Source organism: Balearica regulorum, chromosome 1 (genome assembly GCF_011004875.1).
Source record: "Balearica regulorum gibbericeps isolate bBalReg1 chromosome 1, bBalReg1.pri, whole genome shotgun sequence".
Classification (NCBI taxonomy): domain Eukaryota; kingdom Metazoa; phylum Chordata; class Aves; order Gruiformes; family Gruidae; genus Balearica; species Balearica regulorum.
In genome coordinates this window covers 58,888,086-58,913,563 of record NC_046184.1, presented here as the reverse complement: position 1 = coordinate 58,913,563, position 25,478 = coordinate 58,888,086, and the positions used below count along the sequence as shown (strand labels likewise).

Genomic DNA, 25,478 nt, shown 5'->3' with positions numbered 1-25,478 from the left:
CGCAGGTCTTGGTCCCAAGCTGATCAGCAGGGAGGACCAAGGCGCGTGTGCTCACTGGTGGGTCACCTTTGTTTCTCCTCCCAGAGCTGGGCAGGTCGGCCGGGCACGGGTGGGGAGAGGTGTGCACCTTCCCAGCTGCATGTTTCTTGGGGTGCAGCGAGAGCCAGGAAAGCAGGAGAGGATTCTCTGCTCCGTGGCCTCTTCGGCAGGAAGATGACGGACCCCCGGGAGTGTGCCCGCCAGGGGAAGCCCAGCCTGTCCTTTTCCATTGAGGAGATCTTAAAGAAACCTTCTGCCAGCACCGCCCTAAGCAGTGAAACCAGGAACAGAAGTAACTACGCTGAGAGACCTTCAGCCCTAAAAACAGGGTCACCACTGGTGTTTGGTAAGTACCAGTTATAACACTTAAAGAAAATACTCCTTTCTTTTTAACTGCTAAAGCTATCCCATTTGACTATGTAGAATTTTTATTCTTTAGCTTTTGTAGGAATCTGGGATTTCCCTAATCAGGTACAAATCATTCATTATACATACAGAAATAATCTTTAAAAAAATAATTTGCTTTCAACCTCGCAGTAGACTGGGCTCTGCTGCCAGCCTTTGGTGGGATTTTGTACATTATGAATCCCCAGTGTCACTGGAGAGGTGGGTATGCAACCTGAACAGTTACTGCAGGTAGCTCTCTTCAGTAACAGCGAGAAGTGCTTATTGTAAACATATACAACATCCTGGTGTCTTTCCCTTTAAAAAACAATGCTCTTGCTTTTAAAAAAAAATAAAAATGAATCACCTGTCATAAGGAGGGATAGGCATTCAAACTCAGGAAGCTCAGCCTTAAACTGCTGCAACTTAATGAAGTTGGAGTTTCACTTATATCAAGAGCTGACTGTTGTCTGGAATTACAGCCAAATCTCATATCAGTACCATTTTCTGATAAATCCGACTACTCATCCTCAAGCAGAAGAAATGTTCTGTAAGGGTAATGGTAGCTAAGGGGTGTTAGAACTCAATTGCTGGAACAAGAAAGAGAAAGCATTTGTGTTTAATCATTTCTCCTTATCATCAGGGACACTAGGTCCTTTCATGAACTAAATAAAACCAGCTAGTAGAAAACTAGCATGACTTCGATCTTAGCAAACCAGCAAGTGTATTAGCCTTTTTGACTTCAGTTTCCTCAGTTTAGTTATTTCGGCCTTGAATGAACTTTTACCCCCACAGAAATTGTCTCCTTTTTTTCCTTAAACAAAGACCAATGACCAACATTTTCTGGATTTAGTATTTCTTCTTATTTTTTAATCTACATCTGCCAGGAAAAGGAGATGTTTTATGTATACAAACACAGCCACTTAACTGAAAAATGACCTGTAGTTTTGACAGAAAATTGTCACTCACCTCTCGCTCAACTGCTTTCAACAAAGCTTAATGCTACACTTTATTTTTTTGTAACACAGAGAGATCCTTTCATGGATCAGGACCCCATTTCCCAGGAGACTGGATGAACCATCCAGCAGTAAGGGAGAGAGCCTTTTTCCAAAAACCTGGCAGTCCAAGTAACCATTACTTATTCACATAGTTTCAGCTCTTTTTATGTCCAAACCGGATACTGACCTGGACTGGAAAGCAAACAAGACCTAAATCAGGAAGAAAACTACAGCAAAGTGAGCGCCGTACTCACTAACGAGTGTAACGTTAGTCACCGGTTGAGCTCGAGCCCAGTCCCACTAACGCTGCCTCTCAGCCATGCTTTGCACACGATTTGCACTTTCTTGTTCCGCTCGGACACAGGGTAACATCACTGTCTCTGTACAGAGCTTGTTTCCCGAGCACGGGGCAGAGCCAGCCCGTGGCACGTCTCACAGCCGTGGGAGCCCCAAGCACTGGGGATGAGCATACAACCGCTGCCTTTCTGCCAGTGCCTGCAGCTTTCCATGGAAACCTGCGTATGAGGGAGGGGGACAGCGTGCTGCTGCATTGTCACAGAACCAGAGGATAATTGAGGTTGTATGGGACCTCTCGAGGTCATCTGGAAGTCCAGCCTGCTGCTCAAAGAAAGGGCAGCTTCAAAGATAGACGGGTGTTGCTGAAGGGCATGGCTAGTGTTGCTTGGCTGTTTCACCACTGGTACTGTTGGAGGGCTGCAGCATTTAGAGGTTTCCTAGAGCTGCCGGTGCAGATTGGACCTGAACAACAGCAGATCCAGGCCATGTTATATGGTCCTGAAACTAGTGAGAACTTGGTAGTTTGTAGGGGTGGTCAAGGACATCGCTGATGCAGACACAAGTGTAATGGGGCCCGTATGCCGAAGGAGCCCTGGTGCCAGGTTACCAAGGGGGGAAAATGCTGGCGTGGGCTCTGTGGGACTGAGATTTTGTGAGCTGAAAGTCCCTTCCAGAGAGCCCCTGGCAGTCACTTTGTGCCACTGGATCCAAAGTGAGACACATAACACCACTGAAAATTATGTCAGTGCTGTTCATTACATGGACCATAGAACAGCATTTTAACAACATGAGACTCTTCTCTGCAAACAGAGGAGCATGGCAGAGACAGTACATTTTTATACTAAATATGTTTCATGATCAATATGTTTAAGCCCTGTTTCACTGCGTGTCTCAGCTAAGTGTGCTGCTCCAAGCACGAGGTCTGACAAATCCGTATGCAGGATGCTGTGGGTTCCTAGGATTGCATTACTGCACTGCCAGTACTGTCTCATCCCAAATTGCTCCACCTGAGAGTACAGTCAGTTTTTCACCTTGAAAGCAATGCAGGCAGAGCAGCCAGGCCTTGCCTTTGACTTCACTTCATCACCTAGCCAGAGAGACACTGTAGCTGTAGCAAGAGAATATAGTGACTCCTCTGTCCCCTGCTAGAAAGCAAGGTTGGCTTAATATACTTAAGGCAATGTAAAATGTTAACTAATGAAAATAGTATATACACATGAAGATTCACTTTACTGTTAGTGGAGCTAGGAAAACAGGAAAGCTGTAGGGATATTCCAAAATGTTGTTGTACACTGCTTTTGCAATTTATCAAGGGTGTTTAAAAAGAAGAGTGAAAATGAAGCTTTTTCACTGTTGGTTTCTTACTAACACCAAAGAGATACCTAAGCTTACTACCCTTTGCCTTCCCAGCAGAACTGCTGATTTTTGCAGATAAGGTTTATTTCAGAAGTGCCATACCCTATGTTGTACATCTTGGGATAATTGCTGTATTTCATCAAAGTCATTCAACTCCATGCCATATAACACCGGCATTAAACAAGTTGTGTAAATAGTCAGCTATATCTAATTTGGCTCAGTGCTGGCCAAGGTCAGGGAACTGAAATGAGCTAGGGAACTTGTTGGAAATCCCAGGATGGGACACAAATCTAGCTGCTTTTCTGGAACAGTTCAGCAGCAGCAAAGGAGGAAGTGCTACAGGTCAGGGCCAAGTTATATCTTACTATGAATTTTAAGAACATTTCCCACATCCCATATGGTATGTATGTGAGATAAGCCATGATCCATATGAGAGTAAGAACTGGAACCACACACATACTCGTGGCTACCGTAAGATAAATACCCAGGCCAGAAATTATCATCCAGCTTGTCTGCTGATCTAGGCAGTCTGGGTACCAACATCACACTTGTCCTGAAGTCTAAATCTAGCCATTAAGAGCTGAAGAGATGGGTAGGACCAGAGGACCAGAAGATGCAGAGTATCAGATATGAGGGACATAGACAAAGCTTACCCTGGAGACCTTTCCCAAGAAAACCCAAGGGTGCTGGACCAGATGACTTCCAGAAGTTGCTTCTAACATAAATTATTCTATGATTCTTTGACAAGAGGCGTCATGATGTACAGTGCCAGACTCTCATGGAAATCTGGGGCAGGAGTTGATCATGTATGAGAAGATCTCTGGGGCTGACTCCTAAGTTCACAGGGTTTTGTGAGAGTAATTCCAGTGGGACTTGGAATAAGGAGTGTGCAGTCTTCTCAGGAGTGTGTGACTTCCCAGTTGCAGTATTAGCCATTTGTGAGTTTACTGCACAAAACCAACTACTAGATAACCTGGAACTGCAGCTGTTGATCTGAAGTCTACCAAAATTTTTGACTTTTTGAAATACTCTTACCAAGTTAAAAAAGGAATAGTGAAAAAGAAGACATTTTAGTGTTCAGTCTATGCTTCCCTCTCTTCTTTTTGTCACAGTGCCTAGAAAGGGCAACCACAGCCTTTGCAAGGGAGACAAATAAACATCCAGAAAGTGCTGATTTCCTCCCTAGTGCCAACTCCTTCATTTTAAACAGAGAAGACTAGCAGGCCTATTTCAGAAAAAATCTTTCTTCTGAAATCCCTGGAAACTTGATTTCAATGTGCTTAAAAGTACATCTGAAATAATTGTTCATTACTCCTCCGATTTCTGCCAGTGAGGTTCCACCAACAGGAGGTCCTTTATCAAGTCAAGGAAAGCTAGGAATGAGGATGTTGCACCTGGGAAAATAAAAGTAAAAGCAGTAAGGATACAGTGATTTTGTCATTCTGCCTGTGTTATATGCCATTATGTTAAGGATATGCAAATTAACAGGAATACAACAGCTGCTTCACACACAAATGTCAATATGGTGATTGTTTACTTCACCCTTAGCAACACTCCACCCAGCTTTATTGCATCACCATATTGACATTTGTGTGTGAAGCTCATACAAAAGTCGTGCTCATCACTGGGGTATGTGAGCACCTCACAGAAAAATTTTGGGGAGGAAAGTTGTGTATGAAGCATGAAGACGTGAAAACTCTTCTATAATTTAGAAAATCCCGGTGGTGTTCTTAGAAAGCTTTAATCACTGCCCATAAGAGCACCTTGTTCAGGTACCCTTATGTTCTTCATTACTGCAGGATATAAGCACCATCAATTCTGTAACATGTTCATCTTCACAGCATCCCATCTAGCAAGGGAGTGCAACTAGTCCTTTAATTGAGGGATGGGGGATTGAGATAGAAATCCTGAGCTAAGAACCTCTGCCAACACTGATATCCTCTGAGTTCTTAAGCAAATCATTTAGCCCCAGCCCCATGCTAGTGACCACTCCCAGGTCTGTCCTTTTCATTTATCCCACAAATACTGTTCAATACCTCACCTGTTTTCCCACCAGAAAACTCTAACCTAATTGATCCTAAAGGAATTAAATGAGTCCCAGTTTGCACAATATGCCTCAAACAGAGAGGTGGACATCTTACCACGTTTTTAAGGTCAGCATGGCTGGACACATGCAATTGTTTTTAGAAGTTTGCCCAAAGATTGGTGGTAATTTGAAAAGATGACATTTGAACAACCATCCTTTACTGACATGAAGCCTTGGCTAATTTCCAGAGCTCTTGTAACTGCATTTTCTTCATGTCAGTGTCAGCCCTCTGTAAAATTCCTGTTGTGTGGGCTTTTACTGAGGGCAGAATTGGGCACTTTGTCTCCGGATGTTATAATTATCATTGCTCCAAGGCTGATTACAAATAGAACTTATTATTTGTTCAGAAAATAAAACTCTGACAAATCTAAAAAGTTAGAGGCTTTGCCAATGCTAGATGCTACACTAGAAGTAAAATGTATGTTAAGAAATATAGCTTTTTCCAGTACAGCCTGTTGGGGTTCACACCTGCTGCTATTTAGGTATGAGAAGGGAGAGGGGAACAGACACAGGTGCTGCAAACCCCAGACCCTAGATGTGGGTGACTGCTCAGGAGTGCAGTCCATTATTGCATTAAGATGTTAATATTCTTTGGTGGTAACAGCAGACAAACCTGTGCTGTCACGTTCACTTCAGGGTCATGCTAACCATGGAACCTAAATTCCCCAATGGGTTCATTACGCTAACGCTGAGGTTACCTTCAGCTCCCACTGAGATTGTTTTAACGCCCCTGCTGAAATCTAAGCTAACCTTATGGCTGCATTTCATGAAAATGGGCCAATATACACTTCTTCTATGTTTGTCCTGTCAACAAGAGCGTGCAGATGATTTCATGGAGATGAGTTGGCTGTCAGTACCTTCCTAGATATCACCAGTGTCACCTGTCACAAAGGCAGATGGGAAATGTTGACACCCTGGGCAAAGGCTGCCTTTAGAATTATCCAATGCCTAAATCGGAGTGACAGGCAGCCCAGATGTAGAAAAAAGGACAAATGGACCTGAATCAGGGAAAACACTGACCTTTAGCCTATTCTCCGGCCCATCTTCCTGTTGAGTAGATGTACCTACAGGGATATTTGAGAAAGGACCAGATTTTCAAAAGCATTTGGCATCCAGCAAATTCCACAGCGATCTTGCTGACAGATTTTCAGAGCAGCTCCACATCTACTGTACTTCTCAGTTCTTCAGAAAAGGCAGCCACTGATTTGGATACTGACAGGGAAGCTGAGTTTTCTTGATCATTTGTTTGTGACTCCTTACTTCTACAGTCCTATTCTGAAAATCTCCCATAAGGACCACTGAAAGTTTTAAGATGGAAGGAAGCAGACAACGGGCTAGATTTTGGGGATCGTGCCCCTGCAATATGGCATTGATGCACAGCACTGAAGGATTAAAGCCATTTAAAATATGATCAGGTTTGAATGGTAAAGTACCTGGACCACACCCATGCTTCTTTTTTTCACACGAACTGGAAAGTGCGCTGAATGACAGTTGCTTTATTCAAAGTTGTCTTGCACTGTGTCCTTCACAGATTCCAGCAGCAGGAGTCAGTTAGACTGTGACTTACCTTCAGCTAAAGTGCTTCTCCCTGACACATGTGCTACACCCATGGCCAAGGCAAAGAAAGTGCAGGCAGCTCACTGCAGGAGACCTACTGACAGCCCAACTTCCCTCCTGGGTGAGGACACAGGACGTGAACACCTGGAAGGTAAAAGAAAACACGAGGAAGAGGAAGATCAGCTATTTCCCAGTTTCCCAGTGGACCATCCACTTCATGGTGAGTACCTCTATATTCAAACTTTCTCTTGGAGTACCCAAAACCACAGCTGTAGTCTTACAATGATATACGTGGCCATACCTAGCAACAGGCATCACAAATATTTCTACTGCTAAGCTCCTGGCTGAGTCACAGGGATGGTTCTTCAGTCTCACCATTGAAAACATGGACACTCACCCTTTGAGTTAAAGATCTAGCTAAGGCCTGCCAACCCTACCAATTTTAGTGATAGGCACTGCTTTGGGTGTTTATTGCCCTCCTGCTTGGGGTGGCAATCTACAGAGTTACCAGGTAGTGCATCGCCTGTTTCCTGGTAAATGGGCATTGCACAACATGGGGAGCGAGGCTGCTGAACATGCCGAATCAGCTCGATGTGTTCTGTACACCTTGGACCCACTGCACAGGTGATGAAGAGGTCATCAGCATGCGCACAGGCAAACTGTCGAAGTGCAATAGGTCTGGTATGCAGGATGTTATTAGGCACAATTTTCAAGCCTGGCCATGTTGGTAGGTCTGCTAATTTCATTAGCTGTGAGCACTGGTAAACAGTGGTCTATCGCTTAGCCAAAGCAAAGGACAATACAACTATACTTTGCCAATATGTTGCACAGAGACCTTAAGCTAACCAGGATGCATGGTACCTGAACAAGACAAGTTCCTAACAGACAGACCGCAATTTATTAGTAGCATGTGACAAAAACTGCTTTAAGTTCTTAGAGTTTTTGGAAAGGTTAATACAATCATACTACACTCCAGAAAACAGGTTATCAGTAGCAGCACTAAGGTGTTTCCTGCATAGCTTGTTATTATTTACTCCATTCTGAAAGAAAAAAAATAAAGCAATTTAAATTAAGTCCATTGAAGGCTCATCTGACCACAGGTGCAGGGTTACTCAGCTGGCTTCACTGAGATCCACACATATTCCTTGGCCCATACTCTGCAAGTTGTCAGAGGAAACATTTCTTTCTGTGAAATACATTTGAAAGAAAAGCCTTGTTTCTGCTGCTGCTGCTGTGGTATACATGAGTCTTGTGACAAGCTGCTGTCACCTCCTCCTCCTGCATGAGACGGCATCTGCCTTGATGCAGAGAGAAGCCTTGTAAGATAACCAGATATTTTAGCCTACCTCTGCCCTGTAAGCTGCAGACAGCTGATGGCAGCTGGGCAATATCACGTTGCATCCTTGCAGAAGAGCCAGGGCAGTATGTGTCTGGTACTGAGAGCTGCCAGTGAGTGCTAAAAAGGAGTATATTTCATGTGGGAGGGAGTCCGCAGCCACAGGGATCACACTGGAGCTGGGAAGTGGCTTTCCCAGGGTGGCAGAGAAGGGAGGCGGGTGTCCCGACTCAGCACTTAGCCTCATTGACCAGCTCATCAGCAGTCTCATCAGCAAAGCAGGGTGGGGAAGCATGTAATTATCTGCACAAAACTGAGCTGAGCTGAGCAGGCCTTTTCAACGACAACTTATATTTTAAAGGCATTTTAAACAAAATCCCTCTGTTCTCTGGTGGCAGTGGGGTTTTGAAACCAAGCAGAGGTTTAATGATCTGCCATTTTCTAGGCTACTGGTTCCCGCAGTTGCTGAGCCTTTGATAGAAACTGGCTGAAGGAAGGGGGAGGATCCTAAAGCACTGGACTGGCATTTTTCCCGCAGTGCACAAACAATGATGTTTCGGATCCCGTTCATGCACTGTGTCATTCTTAGCAGAGAGCTGGAGGCCTGTATTTAAAATCCTTTCCAACATCATAAGCTTCAGCATCCTTCCTCCACTTTGCATTAGAGGGGAAGAGCTTGCATCTCTTTTTCTCCCACCTGTGGCTGGAGTCAACTTCCCCAGATGAGGTTGGCAGCAGCGCCTTCAGGAGAGGTAGACTGGCACCATTGATGGGAGCAGTCTGTAATCCTTACAGCTTGAGCTCAGAGCAAATGAACTTCTGTTTCCATATCTATCAACTCTGCAGTGCTTCAGGCGTGCTTTTGGCATGGTAGCTACGGGCTGGTTACGGGTTCTCTAACAAGACACCTGGGCAGTGCCAAATGCCCATGGCACGTGCCATGGAAGTGTCCTCAAGACGTCCCTCACATCCACACTGAGGATGCCTATAAGCGCCTAGGGAAACAGCACCAACCTCAGCAGCGGGAGAGCTTTCTGATGTGAAAGACATCAGAAGTCCTTGGCTGGGTGTTCCCTCACCCCTTTCTCACAGACCGCCTCTATCTATATAAAACACCTACATAATTTGTGAGGAAGGGCTCTAACTAAGCATACACAGCTGTACAGTTGTCAGGGAGCAGAAGAAATCAAGCGTGCTATGCAATCATCTTGGAGGCGGGAGGGCTGGCGTTTGGTGCTTTTTTGGATAGGAGGAGAAAGATGAGGAGGAGGCCATGACAATGTGCCCTTCATGGGTATATTGAGACAGCAAGAGCACCCCAGCTGTGACCCTGAGTGTGGGTCACGTATTTCCAGGCAAGCCCTTAACACTGTAATGTTCCTAAAATCTTGCTTTTCCCACAAAATGGCGTCTGTGACTAAGCGGTTTAGAAATGGCAGTGTCATTTAAACTAAACAGATTTATGCCCTTATCACAAACCATTTACAGGGAGCAATGCCTCTTGCACTTTGAACTTAGAGGCTGCATTGTAAGCAAAAAAAAGAGAAAAGCCCTCATATGCTAGAGATATGCTGACAGTAGCATTTGATTTTGCTAGGCCCCCATTTGAATTTGGAAGCCTTCATTCTGAATGTTGGGCACTTTCACTTGTGGCCTTCTGCATGCAAAGCTCAGCAGAACATTTTTGGAAAGCGTGGCTCTCAGAACCAGCGCTGATGAAACCCATTTTAGGGGACCATTCTGAGAGAGGCCTTACTTTGGAGCTATGGGTACAGTCTCTGCTTGGGCCAGCTCTCTGTGAAATGATTAATTGCTGCCATTTTGCTACGTGCCACCACCATCACTGCCAGGGTCTTCAAAACTTAAGAGTGAGCAGGGCTAACTCTTGTGGCTGTCGGCCAGCATCACAGCAACGCATCCATGTAAACCCCAAAATTAAATGCTGACTTCCCACTTTCCTTTTAATTCCTTCTCTCTGCTGTGTGTGATACCCTTGGGACTTGACCAGTTCACGACAGCCGAGCACCGGAGCCTGAAAGGGCTGCATGCACCCATGCCCGCCCGACCTACGGCAGCTCCTGCTGGAGACTGCCACGAACAAGATCCCAGCCTGGTTCAGATCCTCGTGGGCAATTATTTCACATTGTCTTTTACACATGCTGGGTTTGATTGTATACATTCGTGTGTGTGTGTGCGTGTGTGCGCACTGTAACTACTTACAGCCCAAAGCAGTGGGTGAGTGTGCCCAGCGTTGCACATGGGTCATGGTTCCAATCCCCTGCTCCAGTGAGGGAGCAGTCAGTGCCTTGGACAACCCAGACAGCAGCATCACCTTAAGGCACTAGTGGATGCTCAGTCTTGTGGGATTTCTTCTCTGGGGAATAATTCAAGTACAAGGTATGTCGGGCTCCCATAAATGCAGCTGGCTCCTAATTCCACCAGAAACTGGGAGTTTCAGGCTATGGGAACAACTGGACAATGTTATTTCCTGCAGCTCATGTCTCCATTATTCAGTGTAGAGGAGTCTGCTGTAATGAGTCAACATAAGCCAAATATTTCCATAGCAGAAATCCTCTGCACATTGCTGACTGGGAGCTCAAGGATCTTCTTATTAATCTAATAGTTTTATAATTATGATAGCATCTTTGATCCCAAAGCTTATTGACAAATTCTGGTGGCAATTATCATAAAGACAACAGGAAATACAGAGATGATCTCAGTCCTGGAGAATTTCCAGTGTAAGTCATGTCCCCTCTGTATTGATGCCAGTTGCAGGCATCTTTAGCTTAGTGTTTATGTTTTCTCTGAAGCCATAAATTCATTTGTACTGTTCATTTGTGGACAATATGGTCAAATCCATGTACCCCTGTGAAACAGCATGGTTTATCTCTCGCAGAACAGTCTTTTCCCCAATATGCTGACTTAGCTTAATGCATTTATAAAACACCCAAGAGACAATGAAGCACTGTATAATCACAATCCCAGATAAATATCAGCTGCCCAGAATATGCCAATGGGACTGAGAGAAAGGGCACAAGCATCCTATTGTCCTGCAGAACAAAAGGAAGCAATTCTAAATGAAAAGGAAAAGCAGAAGGAAAAAATAAATGCCTCTATATATAATTTTGCTGCCATTAGCTGTCTTACCAGGCTTCTGTTTGTCAGTGTGAATAGTCCCTGCAGCCCTGTGTTTCTGAAGTGCAGTATTCCTATATACATTTAGAAATGCAGCAGACCGTTGACCTTGTTTTGGTGGGTTTACCTGAGGCTTTGTTGAAGGCTGGTCCTTTGTTTTTCTCCCTCTTTGAAGACTGACTGTTTATAATCACACCCTGGATATTAAATGAAAGGCTTGAAACCTGAATCCTTTACCCCCACCCTTCAGACTATGTTCACGCAGAAGTCTCACTGATATAAGTAAGCACTGAAGAAAGCAAAGCTGTCAGCAGTTGGGGGACTGTCATAACTTCTGTTTCTGTTGTTTCTTCATTTTTATTTTTTTTTAAAAGCAAATGTTAGCATTCAATGCTTTCTTCCAGCAGCCCTTTCTTTCCTGGGAATTTTGGATCCAAAATGTACATTACATAGGACCCAGAGGTTAATTTGTTCCTGCTAGTCAAATCTGTGTAATGTGACCACTGTAAAGTTGATGGCACGTCTTGATAAGCTTATTTCAAAGGTCTTACAAGTACTTATTGGCTTCTTCTAAATTGTCTGAGAACTTTTCATTACATCTCCGGGATTTGGTGCTTTTAATTACTGTTCTTTAAAATTGAGGGCAGGCCTTTTACCTACTGTGTTAGCAAGTGCTTTATGCTGAAATGGGAAGCAGCAGAGACTACGCACTAAAATAATGATGGAATTATTCTTTCTTGGAGGGAGCGCAGACTCTGAGGCAGGGATGTAAACAAGCATGCCTGATTGATGTCTAGAGGTTTGTGGGTACAAATAACCACAAAGAGCAGGAATAAAGTAGAAAACAAGCTGTCTGTGCAACCTGCAATAATCTCAGCTTTCTCCATAGCCAAATAGCTATTTTCTGACAAAGGTAGTTGACCAAAGAGTGTGGGGAGAGTGATGGGGAACCTGTTTTCCTCGGTGAGAACCGTTATTGGATTAGGCTGGTCACTGCCCTCTCATCTTTAAGTTGAAGTTTGGCAGTGGACAAACATTCACAGAAAGTAACTTTCAAGCCTGAGATTTAGCTGAATGGGGAAATTACACATACACCTACCCCAAACCCACTTTGACCTGAAGGAGTTTATGAAGGTGCAGGTCATTTACCCTGGGTACCGAACTGATATCAGGTGATGGAGACTAACACACGCCCATGTCAGTTGGGGTCCCTCAAACCATGGCCTGCATGCTTCTGCCTCCAGGTATTTTGCTGACCACTGGCTATGCCAGAGTTACGCACAACACCATTTCAGAGCAGCAGCGTTTGTAAACACCGTCATCTCTTTGCTGGCAGATGGGAAGGGTTAAATTCACCAGGAGCTCAAGTTGATGGTGAGCACCATCTTCTGCAACGAACTGTCCACATGAATGGTTTCATACATACCATCTACTCTATGCCGATTCCTCTGACAAGCAGACTAAGAAATTCCCCCGGCCGCCACTGCACAGCTTGCTTAAACAGGTTTCTGGCCTGGTATTTTTAGCATTCTTGCTCATACCACCTAAAGCCCGTACCTCTGTGCATTTCAGACTTGCTGTCAAGCGATGAGGCACTGTACTCTGTGCCAGGGTGGAAGCAACTCTCTGTCAAGGAGTTTTGGACTGAAGGGAGGGAAGTCAAGCCTTTAAAAGTTAATTGCTGCTCTGTCTTAGCTTCTGCAACGCCTGAACAGGCAGCAACTGGATGCTAAATCCTGTGTTTTGCTAGCAGGAGGCTCTATCCGGAGCACATTGTACCTTTCCAATTAGGATCAGTCTCGCTGGCTATGCCAGTCCTTCTTAACAAAGGCTGGAAAACCACTAATAAAGATTAGCCACACTGCCATACTCCTGCCTAAATATTGCAGTGCAAGCACTTTTGAAAGCCCTGAGCCACTTCTTTAACTAGGAGAGGGACTGCCATGGGCACGTCTCTTTACACAGACAAGCACGTTTTGTCCCGATGCCATCAGCACTTTGTAATAACTCTTTGATAGAGTTGCAATTGTTTTTGCTGTGGGCTTGGCTGCCATGAGCAGAATGTCACCACAAGAGAATAATGTTCAGAAAAGCCATGGGGAGGAACCAGCTGGGAGACCCACATATCTGTAATTGGTTGAATTAAAAAGAGGAGAGAGAGGAACTTCTTTTAAAGAGGCTGAAAGGGTAAAACAGAACTTAACTAGATATAATGAGGCTATTTTTCAGTGCTTCTGAGTTCCTTTCTGAGAAACAAATTATACAGTCAACTTTGTTACATAGAGAAAAATATATTTCTGAGGTTGTGTAGCTAAAGCCACTTGCTTGCTTATGTAACTGCTTTCTCCTTGTCAAAGAAGCAGCAAAATCTTTGGATCTGGTTATCGCATACCGTGAGAGGCTGTCTGTCCAGAAACGACAAAGAGGATTGCAGCAAGATAAACTGATTCCACCAGTTTTCATCTACCTAGATTACACACTCCCAAGCAAATTATGTGCCAGCACTAACTTCCAGTCCTTCTCTTGCGTTTTTAGTTCCTTATCCCTTCAGTGTATGCACCCTTGTAATAAGACCAAGTAGGCTTCATACAGTCTTACCCTGCTAATGGGCTAAGTGCAAACGGGAGATGCGGGTGCAGAGATCTCACCGGGGTAGTATTTTTCTATCTATCATCTGGTTCAGGTACGCAGGGCAGCTGAGAAACAGCAGCGCAAGGTGTACCACAGGCTATTTGCCTACTGCAGACCACAGTCCAGAATGAATTTGCCCAAGTATGGCATTGCTGGAGCTGCATATCTTTTACTTAGCAAACTCAGGTACAAGCAGTAGTCTTCAGTATTGGTCTTGTAACTGTTTTATAACAGTTAAGCCATAATACGTGAAGCTAAAACTGTGTAAATAAGCAATTGTAAATCAGACTCCTTGAGCTTAAATTCCCTTATTCTTTAGGAAAGGAATGATGAGGGAGCTGCAGACCATATGGATATTTGGGGATCAGAGATCACATAATAAAGTTAGGAGGGACCTCTGGTGACCATCTTGTCCAACCCCAACTCTAGGCAGGGCCAGCTTAAATCAAGTTGCTTAGGCCTTTGTCCAGTCACGTTTAGAATATCTCCGAGGATGGATACTTCTCTTCCTCTCCAGGCCCACATCAGACTACCTTAATGGTGAAAACACTCTTTCCTGTTAGGTAGTCAGAATCTTCCTTGCTGCAACTTGTACCCATTGATCTCACCCTTTCACTGTGCACCTTCAAGAAGAATCTGTATTTCTACAAAGTTCAAATGTTCTAACTTTCTCTGAGTTTGACCTAGTAATAAAGCCAGATCTGCAGACAACAAATGGACCCTGTTACTGAATTTAAAGGAGCTATACTGCTTTATCAGCTTGGAGAATCTGGCCCTTCCAATGTCAACGGTAAGGCAATGTATAGACAGCTGTATCTCTAAGCATCTGCAAATGCTGACATATTTAGCTGCCTGGTATTTTCAGGCTTGGTTTCAGCAGTCAGCTAACCTGCAAATGACTTTCGCAGAGCATAAAAGCACACTTGAATATCCCCAGCTTTTACATAGAAAATAGCTCAGGAAACTCAGACAGTCTTATTTCCCCAGAGACTCTAGAGCCACGTTTGTAAAGCCAATGTTACACTACCAACACTTTCTAGTCTTATATCTTCCACCCACGTTCTTTATTAGACTGTAATTCTGAATGCTGTTGTTTGCTATGGGATCTCTAAGCTAAGGTCCCAAGGCAAAGGGAAGTATCAAAGCTACAGTCAGAGAAAGTTTCATCTTGCAAGGGAAAATGTTAACATACATTCCTAGATTTTTTCTATTTTTTTCTTTTTTTTCTTTTTCCAAAAACAAAAATAAAATTACTGATTACATATAGAAAAAATGTACTCTTCTAGATTTCCTACTGGCAAAAGCCTTGGATAGTTCACAAGAGTCTATTTTGTTAGCAATTTAATTTCATTTCCAACTGAAATCAAAGCCTGTCCTCAGTCTCTACTGGCCCATAGCTGACCTCATATTATTGTATTTTGTTTAATCTGATGAGTTTCAGCTTTGAAAAAACTGGTTTCAGTAGGATTGACACTTCTGAGCACTCTGTAGGGCCTTCCCTTACATAGGAGTCTTGTCTGTAAAACAGTTCATCTTTCAGAAGGAAGAACGTGGAGGATGTAAGAGCAAACTGATAGGAAGATTCTTTTGCCCATCATCAAGTTATCTGGGTCATTTTCTTACCAAAGAAGCTGATATGAGACACCAGAAACTCACAAGCCTGTTATCTCTGAAGCCATGCTCTATAATCCTGGACACTTCTTTGCTGCCAGTGCGACAGAATACAGTAAGAGATTATCTGGCAGATCCATTCCCCATCTCATCTCCAGCGCAATTTAAAATACTGTGTGGTTCAAGGCAATGGGTCTGGCTCTCAGGTACCATAAGATGTCCTAGCTCAACTAAAAGTTTCTTTCTAAACTTAGACCAGCTGTGCACAGCCTTTGTCTTCTCATTCTCATCTATTCTTTGTAGGATAGACTTTGCAGTTCCTTCTAGACTCATGATCTTGACTACTGAGTTTATTCCACACCTTGGCCCTGTAGAGATGGTATTGCGTGGCTTGTAACAGCTGATTTCTTGAGTCCGTCTAGGCTGACTAATCCAGTGGTCTCTGCACAAAGCATCCTGCCAGCACCCACAACTAGTTAAGCTGGTAGCCAAGCACAGATATCCACATTATTGTCTCTGTCTCTGGTATGTATGAATATGCTCTCTATGGAGAAGTTCTGCAGCTAGCATGGCCTAATAACGTAAGCCATTCCTTTCTAACCCAGGTAGTATTCTCTGGTTTGGGCACTAAAAGTCTCGACCTTAGCTTTGATTTCACATTATGAAGAGGACGTGATGGCTGTCATCATCTGTGCTTACAGGCAAGAACTAATGATTGCTGTTTGTATGGTACCCACTGCGATGACATCTGATCCAGCTGGTCTTTGGCATTCACTTCAATCCCATCATGGTCCACTTCAGTCATCTCATCTCTATAGAGTCTAGTTAATGGATGAGACAGAAGGGTTTATACTGGGCTAAATCATTAATTGCTCTATGCTGATGGAATACTAAAATGTACTTTTTTGAAAAAAAAATCTGATGTGACATCTTAGATTTTAAAATATAGACAATTTCTTTCTGGCTTTGCATAGTCATGAAATTATATTTCAGTTCATTAATCTAATACATTTTTTTTAAAAAAAAAAGCAACATGGGGCTTTTTTTGCTGATTCAGAAATCTTCTGGCAGGTAGGCAGGTTTTTTCTTTCTCCTGAAGGCTTTCTGATTGCTAGAAGGTACATAGAATGCTTGGGCATACAAAACCTGGCCGGACAAGAACCCTGCCAACATCCCAGATGCTTATGTACAGTTGGGACCACAGAAACAAGGATGTGGTCACAGTTCGAGCTTAGATCTCTTGGTCCACTCAGGAAATGTTGGAGGTAGACTGCAGCTTCTCCCAGGTTTGTGGAGCCAGTCTTCTACCCTGGATAGAGGCAGGAGCTCAGCTCAGTGTTCAGGGCGATGTACAGGACATCTCAGGGACACCTTAATTTCCTGAGACCATGACAACGGGGCAAAATTCACTTGTTATTGGGATCTGCTATATGAATTGCCCTGTGCTAGAGAAATATAAGTACCATATATTGTAATGATACAAATATAGCAGAGAGATTCATTACTGTATGACAGAACATGATGTGCCTGAGAAAATATCAACTTGGTACTCAATCTTATCTGTCTGCAGTATCTCTTAGGAGGATATGGAGGCCAGCTCCCCACAGAGAGGTGTGAGGTAAAAATCTTCCAGACAAGAGACACCATTATGAACTGTTAGCTCTACCATATCTACAGGAGGTGTAGTGTCCTGAGATTCATATTCTCAGCACTGATATTTCCCTTTTAATCCATATAGCAATAAATTCCCCTTGCAGCCATCTTTTGGGAAGGTTCAAGTAGATGCAACTTTGTGATCAGGGCTTCTTAGGAGAGAGTCCCTGTTGCTACCTTCAGCATAAACACAAAAAATATTTCTCATTTCAGATCTCTGCCCCAGTAGTGCCAGCAAGATTCAATGTAAATCACATTTTTTCCCTTGGGGCTGAAGCCAGCGCAACAGTCTAATGAGTAGTACTTTGAAAGGCCGGTGAAAAGTCTAATGATATGGATTTAACTGTGTTGGACATCAGCTTTAATAGCCTGTTTCTGAGATATGGGTGTATTGACAGTGCTTATGATAAATGACGCTCCTCAGTTATTCTTGCATGACTGGTTTCCTTTCAAAGTACTCAAAAGGTTTAGAAAAAATGAACTATTCACGATGGAATATATTCACTTACTGGTCCTGAGATATTGTGTCCCAGGCACCTTCCTACCAAGTCAGTGGACAGAATTTTTTATTTCTTACTTTCTGTGTCAACAGAGTCACAATGAAGTTTCGATTACAGAATGAAAAATGTCATTTTCTGGTTGGCACAGAGCCTGGTTTATATTGGCCAAGGTGTTTAGTTACCTTTTTCTCTGCTTTAGCCCTCAAAAGGAAAGGTTTATGCTAATAGTTGAACAAAAGGGGAAAATAAAGTACCAAGTCTCTTTTAGGGACTAAGCTAACCTTCTCTGGTTAATCGTTCCAATTAGGAAGTGTATGTATCTACTTACATAGTATGAATTGGTAGTTGTCATTGGACTGTGGAAGACCAAAAGTAGTTATTCAAAAAGGTCATTTTCTCAAGCAACATGGTGTCATTGCCAATTACTTCAGGTCATTGAGTAGCAAGGTCATCATAATCACTAGTGATATTAGAATTTTTATGCTCCTATCAGGCTGCAGTTTTCCAGGCTCGGTAGAAAAAAACCCTGTGAGTCACAACACTTGGGCCATGGCTTTTTGTGCTGGTGGTTCAATGCCAGCTGGGAGATACTTCATTTGTGCATCAGAGAGAATTCCAGCCTTGGGATGAGGCTGACTCCACATTCTGCAGATCAGCTGCCTTAAAGCTCACTTCTGATGCTCCTTTCTCCTCCTCCTTGCAAGGCATCAGCCCTTCATCATAATTTCAGAGCAACCTGGACCTTATTCTAGCTGATACCAAGTGGCGTACAGAGTTCATGAGGTAAATAAAATATCCTGGTGTAGGAGGGCATCTTCAAAACAGCATAGGAGTGCTGAGGGAAGTCTTTAGTGTGGTCACACCACACCAAAGTGAAGGAATGGAGCAGTCTAAGAGTCTCCTTATGAATTCACAGTACTCAAAGTTCTCCATATGCTACTCCATGGGTTTTAAGGCCTTGTGGTTCTTAACCTTAAGTCTGTTTAGAAAGTCCTCACTCCACAATGGTGCAGTCAGGAGAATATCATAACTTTTTTTTGTAAGGTAACATTTTTAAGGACACTGTCACACTGCAGTGACACTGCTGTCTATCCCTAAACACTGTTAAAGGAATGGTGTGGGAAGAAAGCAGCGGTCAGTCATTCTGGAATGGTTGACTTCCCTCCATGGCGTTCATGCATTTTTGGTACTCTTTGATCTTGCTGGCATACAGGAGGAGTAAATTCGTCAAAATCAATAGAGTGACAATTGAATAAGATAATACCTCAGAACTTTAGGAAAGTTTAGTCAGACCAGTATGACAGGTAAAGATAGGGATGGAAAATTTATGAGCTGAAAGATGGTGATTCGTTACAGGCATGAGAACAGCACCAAGACAAAATGGAGTTATCTACTCTCTCATTCCATTTACATTAAAGGTTTCTTCACAAATAGTTAATAAGGGATTATAAATTAGCAACAGATGTGTGCATGTGACAGACAGGAGCAAAAGGGGTCAAAGGTTGGTCTGTGCAGTGCTAAAGGATTTTGATGACAAATCCATTGTGGGGCTAGTGTGGTTAAAATACATAGGGTTTTGTAGCTGTTGACATGCAGTGGAACAATGGAATTAGCACTTCAGATGGGCACTTTTGACTCACTCCTTGAATGATAAAGAAGTTCATTCACATTCACTGCTGGGTCAGGAGACAGTCACCTATGGTAAGTAGATCTCTAGAAGCTGTTGGAGGTGCCATCCCAGCTGCATAACAATATACAGAAATTGCTGGATCTCTGAATCTTCTTGTGGCCCTGTGGCCTTTTCCTATAAAATGCGATACACCTTTCCTTGTTTGCACAGTTGAGAGGAAAGGGAAACGGAGAATCCGGACAACGTTCACAGCTGAGCAGCTGCAGGAACTGGAGAAGATTTTCCAAGTGACTCACTACCCGGATGTCCATATTCGCAATCAACTGGCAGCAAAGATAAACCTCCCAGAAGCCAGAGTTCAGGTACACTGTGTCTCCAAAAGGCTATGCTCACTGCACCAATTCTTTATTCAGAGTATGTTGTTCATAGTTGATGCCTGGGTGACAACGCTGATGAAATACGTGACTTCTCTGTTACCTTACAGAGGAGGCCAGTATCACTGTTCTCCTTCTACAAATAGGGAAAAAAAGTATTTGTCACCCATCTGGGACTAACCAAATGGGATTAATCAAAGGGTTAACTGGGGCTCTAAGCATACTAAATGCATAGCAAATATGAGTTACAGATGATTATGAGCAACCTGTTGGACTCTGTAGCAACAGAGAGGCCATTTATGAAAATATTTATTAAGCATTTATCAACCTTTTGTAGACTAATGTACATCCAGTACAAACTGTCATCCACATCCATGTTCTACAGGGTCTCAAAAAAAGTGAAGGTAACTGCCCAAATAAAAATGCTTTCTTACTGTTCTGTATTTTGATATCACGGACTATAAATGCCCTGGCTGTAATTTCAGTGCATGGAAACTAATCCAGTTCCCCCCAGCTGTAATGTGGTCTTGCTGACTGACCTCAAAATTGACCCCAAATGTTTAATGCATATGAAATCTGCTACATTAACATATACATACCGGCGTGTATTGGAATTTGGTGCTGTTTACCAGGCACTGTTGTGATGATTTTTGCACAAGGCAGTTTCTGTACTTACCATAAAACTAGAGTCATCCGTGTACTTCTACGCACATATCCCGCTCTACCAATCAAAGTTCAACACAGAGCAGTTTATTGACTATGACATGCCTGGGACTATTGACTAACCATGATGATATTGCTTCATAGTTAGGCGACAGGGAAAATTGGAACACCATAGCTGTGATATGCCCATTAGCGATATCAGTGCACCCACAATGCATTTCCAATGATATAAAGCACAAGCTGGGCTACTAGTCAGTGTTCCCAACAGAACAGCAAATCACATGACAGAACAGGACAATCTTTGTTTAAAAAATCATTTATAATCTGTTTGGGGAAAAAAAAATAGTTACCATGGGAAACATCAACCTGAGATGTACACGAAGGAAGTAAAAAGCCCCTCGTGTATGAATCACAGATAGATAGTAAATTCCCAATTCAGACAGTGTTACACATGACACAGGAAATTCTGCATTCGACCTCATCTTGGCTGATAAAGAGAAACCGCCCACAGGGAAACTGGCCACAGAACTAAAAATTAGCAGTAAGTATGGTACACGTTACAAGTTGTTATAATTTTGATTGATTGCATTTGTCAAATATAAGCAAAATAGAGTGCAGAGAATTCATATATGTTCTTGATACTTTGAAATAATAGTTTTGACAAAGCTAAAAGCAGTATAAGTCATCTCACCTAGAGATAATTTAACTGGGGGGAAAAAAGTGAGCAACCCTTGGGTAACCAAGTGAAACATTTCATAACTGTACAAAAAGATTGTGTCCTCCAATCAAGAAACAAAGCTGTGATTGCTGTGCAACAGTTTAAGTGGATAGATGGAATTACATCCCTGCATGTGTGCATGTCTAAACAAGAAATTATAAAAAATGAATAAGCAAAGCAGAAGGACACAGGCCAAAGCTTTGGTAAGAAAAATTAAGGAACATCAGAAACTCAATAAAAGTCTATTAAGAACAAACAAAATTATACTGATGTTACTTTATAGAAACAGTGAGACTATCAAGGATAATGTAAAAATGGCAGAGATGTTCAGTCATAATTTCTGCTCTATCCTTGGAAATATGTGGAAAAAGGTGGTAGTATCACATGGTGATGATGAAACACTTTCCATAAGGACAATGTTGAACAGCAGCTGCTACTGACAGATATATTTAAATCCAGACATCTAGGCGACTTGCCTCCAGTAGTTCTTAAAAAGCTGCTTGAGAAGTACTTTGGGTCATTAGTGTTGATTAGTGTCCTGGAACACAAGAGAAGTTCTAGAGGCCTTGAGGAAAGTTAATGTTGTGTCAGTATTTAAAGGGTAAACAGGGTGACCAGATAATGACTGGCCTGTCAGCCAAACATTGATTTTTGTCAAAACAGTGATAAAGTTGATCTGAGTCTCTGTTAATGAAGAATTAAAGAAAGGGTAATATATTTAATGCTTATCAACACTGGTTTGTGGAAAATAGATGTTGTCAAATTCATCTTTTTATGATGAGATTATTGGTGACAGTTTCAAGCTGACAGAGGATAGATTTAGATTGGTTATAAGGAAGGAATTCTTTACAATGAGAATGGCAAGACAGTGGAACAGGTTGCTCAGAGAAGCTGTGGATGTCCCATCACTGGAACTGCATAAGGTCAGGTTGGATGGAGCTTTAAGCAACACAATCTAGTGAAAAGATATCCCTGCCCATAGCAGAGGGGTAGACTAGATGATCTTTTAAAGGTCTCTTCCAACCTAAACCATTCTATGATTCTATGGTTCTGTGTATTTGGTTGATAAAGGTAATAACATTGATGTCATGTCACTGTAAGGACCTTGCCTTGGTCCTACACCCTGTTTGGATTAAGAAAACAGAGCAGATCAAGATGGCATGTGCTAGTAGACAAAAAGCTACATCTGCAACAGATGTCCAACTGCCCGTGAGGACATTTCAAGGTGGTCTCTCATAGGAATCATTTACTGACACAAAGGTGAATTTGAACTACATAATCAGTAAAATCTTTAATGATAGTGCTATGAAATGGTAAAGGGATTGGAAAATAATGAAAAGGGTGATTCTTTAGTACAGCAAGATCTGGATCATTGGTCGTGTGTCTGCAAGAGAACAACAAAGGGTCAATCTCACAGAGCAACAAGTGGAGGCCATTCCTACAACGTGGGGCACACCACCCTCCCCCTGCATTCTGTTTTACTCCTGGTTTCCTTGGACAACCTGCTGACCACTGAGAGGGCAAATGAGTCTTTTGTGAAATCTCAGGTAGGATTAAGGAATCACTTGGGCCTGGCTTTAGCACTGGTGTGACTTTTGTAAACACACATAGGAATACTGTGCTCTGTCTCAGTGCCATAGCTCAGGAACGCTAGAAAAATGAAGGTTAGTAGTGTGCAGAGAATGAATTATATCAGTAGCTTGATATCTGTGGTAGACAGAGCATGGAAAAATAGATTTAAATCCCAGTAAAAGAAATTTGGGGTGGGCACTGAGAAATCATTTTAGGGCTGAGGGTGTTGGAGAGCTGGTTGGGCAAAAAAGAGCAGTTTGTTCTGTAAACACAGCTTTGCCTTTATTAAAAAACAAACAAAAAACTGAAGTGAGGACTTTATCGCATGTGCAGATTTTGGAAGGAGCACTTCAGAGATTGTGTTTTGGCTTCAGTCGCCCCTCTGCCCTCAATCACTTTGTCAGTGATAAAGAGGAGTCACTTTTATGGAGCTGTTTCACCATATAACTCCTGCATGGTAGAAAGGGAATGGAGCAGTTCATACAGACTAAGCAGTTCTCAAACACATGCAAAGCCAGATAAACAGGACTGTCCTTTCAGTAACCTCAGATACTGCTAACTATCAGCAATATAACAGAGGGCTCCTGACATTCCCATTTCTTCCTGGGCACAAGATGCAGAAATAATTGAGCTTCTCATTATTGGATTTAAAATACATACATATTTACACCCAGCAGCATCTGGTTTGATCACTAACCCCTTGTGTTCATGTGTATTGCTTGCCTAGAAAGAAATGGTTACATTCAAACAGTAAGTTCCTAAGCCAGCTAGAAACTACAATGAACAGGATATTCAAATTTTCACAGCAGTGCAACAAGATGCACTACTGTGGCTGCACAATAAATACTTGTGTGCCTCAGCCAGAAGCCAGACAGGTCGCATCAGCTGATAGATGAAAGAAACTCTCTTGAGAAAATTAGTTGTCTGTTTTCCAGTGCAAACGAGATGGCAGATAACATAGACTGCTGAGTGATTTAGAAGGTGGCATCCCCTTGGGTCTTTTTCTTAGGTCCCTTACATGAATTTCAAAATGTTACCAGCTAAATATAGGAAGAACCCTGTTACTACAGTTCCACTGGTGACACATTTTTATTGCAACCCAGCAAAACATCTAGGTGGGTCTTTTCCCAGTCTATTCACTTGGGAACAGGGTAAAAGAGCCCTGTCATGCAACAAATCACACCTCCTAGGGAAAGCAGAATGTCGTGTGCCTTGACTGCTGCAAAGGCTTGACAGTGAAAGCTTTGACCTGCTGCAAAGCTTTGACTGTCTGCTTTCACAGGACAGCCTTGGAAGACCTGCTGCACGCCATCCCACTCTCTTTCCTTGAACAGGGAGATCCTAGCTTTTTTGTGAGCTATGAGAGAAAAGAGGCTGTCATGATAGTGCAGAGATCCCACATGCTATGCAAAGTGTGAAGGGTGCTGTGTTGAACCCAACATTTTCCTTTAGGTTCAGCCCCTGGTTCTGCTGAGCTGGAGGTCAATGTTTTCTGATGCTCACTTAGAGAGTAGGGAAAGTAGTTGAATGTGAGCAGTTCCTCCTTCACCTCCTCTTCATTTCTGTGCCTTGTCTTTCTTGCCTGTATCCAGATCTGGTTCCAGAACCAGCGAGCAAAGTGGCGGAAACATGAAAAATTTGGCAATTTTGGTGGTCTTCAGCATCTGACAGAAGTTGATTTCATTCCTGCTCCCAAGTCAGATATCACAGTGAGTATTGGAGGTTATGTATAAAGCCTATGAGGGAGAGAGAGCTATCCTTCACCAGGTCACCTCTTCATGTGGGACTATCCCATAGAAGAAGGATTGGAAAATATAAAAATGGCAATATAAGGAAGCGAAATCCCAGCAAATATGGTCAGGTAACACATTTCTTCATTAAATGAAACCTGTTTTGTAAATATGCCATGAGGCATCTATTGCAGGATGATCCTTCCCTATTTACTTCCCTGTAAATCATACTTTGATTCAAAATATCTTTACCATCAGAAATTTCCTGAACAGGAAGAAATATGACATTGGCAGCCACAAAACCACGTTTCTTTGTAAAGAAACTTTTCTTTACAAAGTCCAGTCTTTTTAGGCTGACCAGTGCTTTTTGGCCATGACCCATGTCCTTGCCAAGTCCAGGACAGTTAATATTATTTAGGCTGGCACACAAACTCTTTCCCTGTCAGGAGTTTTTCCATGGCTAACACAAAGGGTATTTTGCCTTGCTCCCTGGGTGACAGCACACCACTGGGTTTTAGGGAACCTATTCTTCTAAACTTTTCTTCTTAATTACTGAGCACCAGGGAAACAAATAAGTTTGATTGTAAATTGTATCCAACTAAAAGTCTGTATTGATTCACCTGAGACTGCATTTTTATTCTTGAAAGGCTCCTAGCTTGATGCCAAGAAAGCTCGCTGCTGCCATCCCTGCTGTGGGATACTACTCACCGCTGCAAGGGCAGCTGACAACTGCATGGCTTCCCAACACGCTCTCCTTCATCCCCCACCACTTGGAGTTGCTGCCCTTCCCAAAACCGTACTTGGTCTTCAATGTCCTTCCCCCTTACGGCACGCCGCTACCCCACAAGTTGGAAAGGAGCAGTATCTGCGCCAGCTCCACATAGAGGAGCATACAGGGGAGTGGGGGACTTTGGGGGCATGCTTTTCTCATCCATCACCATTTTGAGGGTGTGTGGTTCCTCTCCTCGAAGACTGCCAAGGACAATGGGTGGCCTGTGGTGCAAGGTCAGCTTGCTGCAGGAGTGCCACCGCAGCCTAGCAAACGTGGGCGAGAGCCACCATGGACCAGGAAGGAGCTCCCCGTCTGCCTGAGGAGCAGCATGCTCTGTAGAAACCCAACCGCTCAACTGAGAGCTTCTCCCTGCAGGGACAGTGCACCGAGCAGCCCTGCAAAAGGACTGGGGTTTTACTCAGCCCTGAGACAATGC

General features: G+C 43.1%; 1 protein-coding gene across 1 annotated transcript; it reads left to right on the top strand.

Annotated features, from left to right (window-relative positions):
• The first annotated feature begins 213 nt into the window (after positions 1 to 213).
• On the top strand, positions 214 to 25,154 carry ISX (intestine specific homeobox). The gene is made up of 5 exons (XM_075742881.1): positions 214 to 385; positions 6,692 to 6,937; positions 19,424 to 19,575; positions 24,133 to 24,249; positions 24,918 to 25,154. Exons 1-5 carry the CDS (start codon positions 214 to 216, stop codon positions 25,152 to 25,154), a joined length of 924 nt encoding a protein of 307 aa, XP_075598996.1.
• Positions 25,155 to 25,478: the final 324 nt, after the last annotated feature.

Bases quoted from the DNA above. Each gene is read 5' to 3' on its own strand.
- ISX (XM_075742881.1), top strand. From the start codon at position 214: ATGACGGACCCCCGGGAGTGTGCCCGCCAGGGGAAGCCCAGCCTGTCC. The intron at 386-6,691 runs GTAAGTACCAGT...TGTCCTTCACAG, and splicing joins AGGGTCACCACTGGTGTTTG to ATTCCAGCAGCAGGAGTCAG. The intron at 6,938-19,423 runs GTGAGTACCTCT...TTGTTTGCACAG, and splicing joins AGTGGACCATCCACTTCATG to TTGAGAGGAAAGGGAAACGG.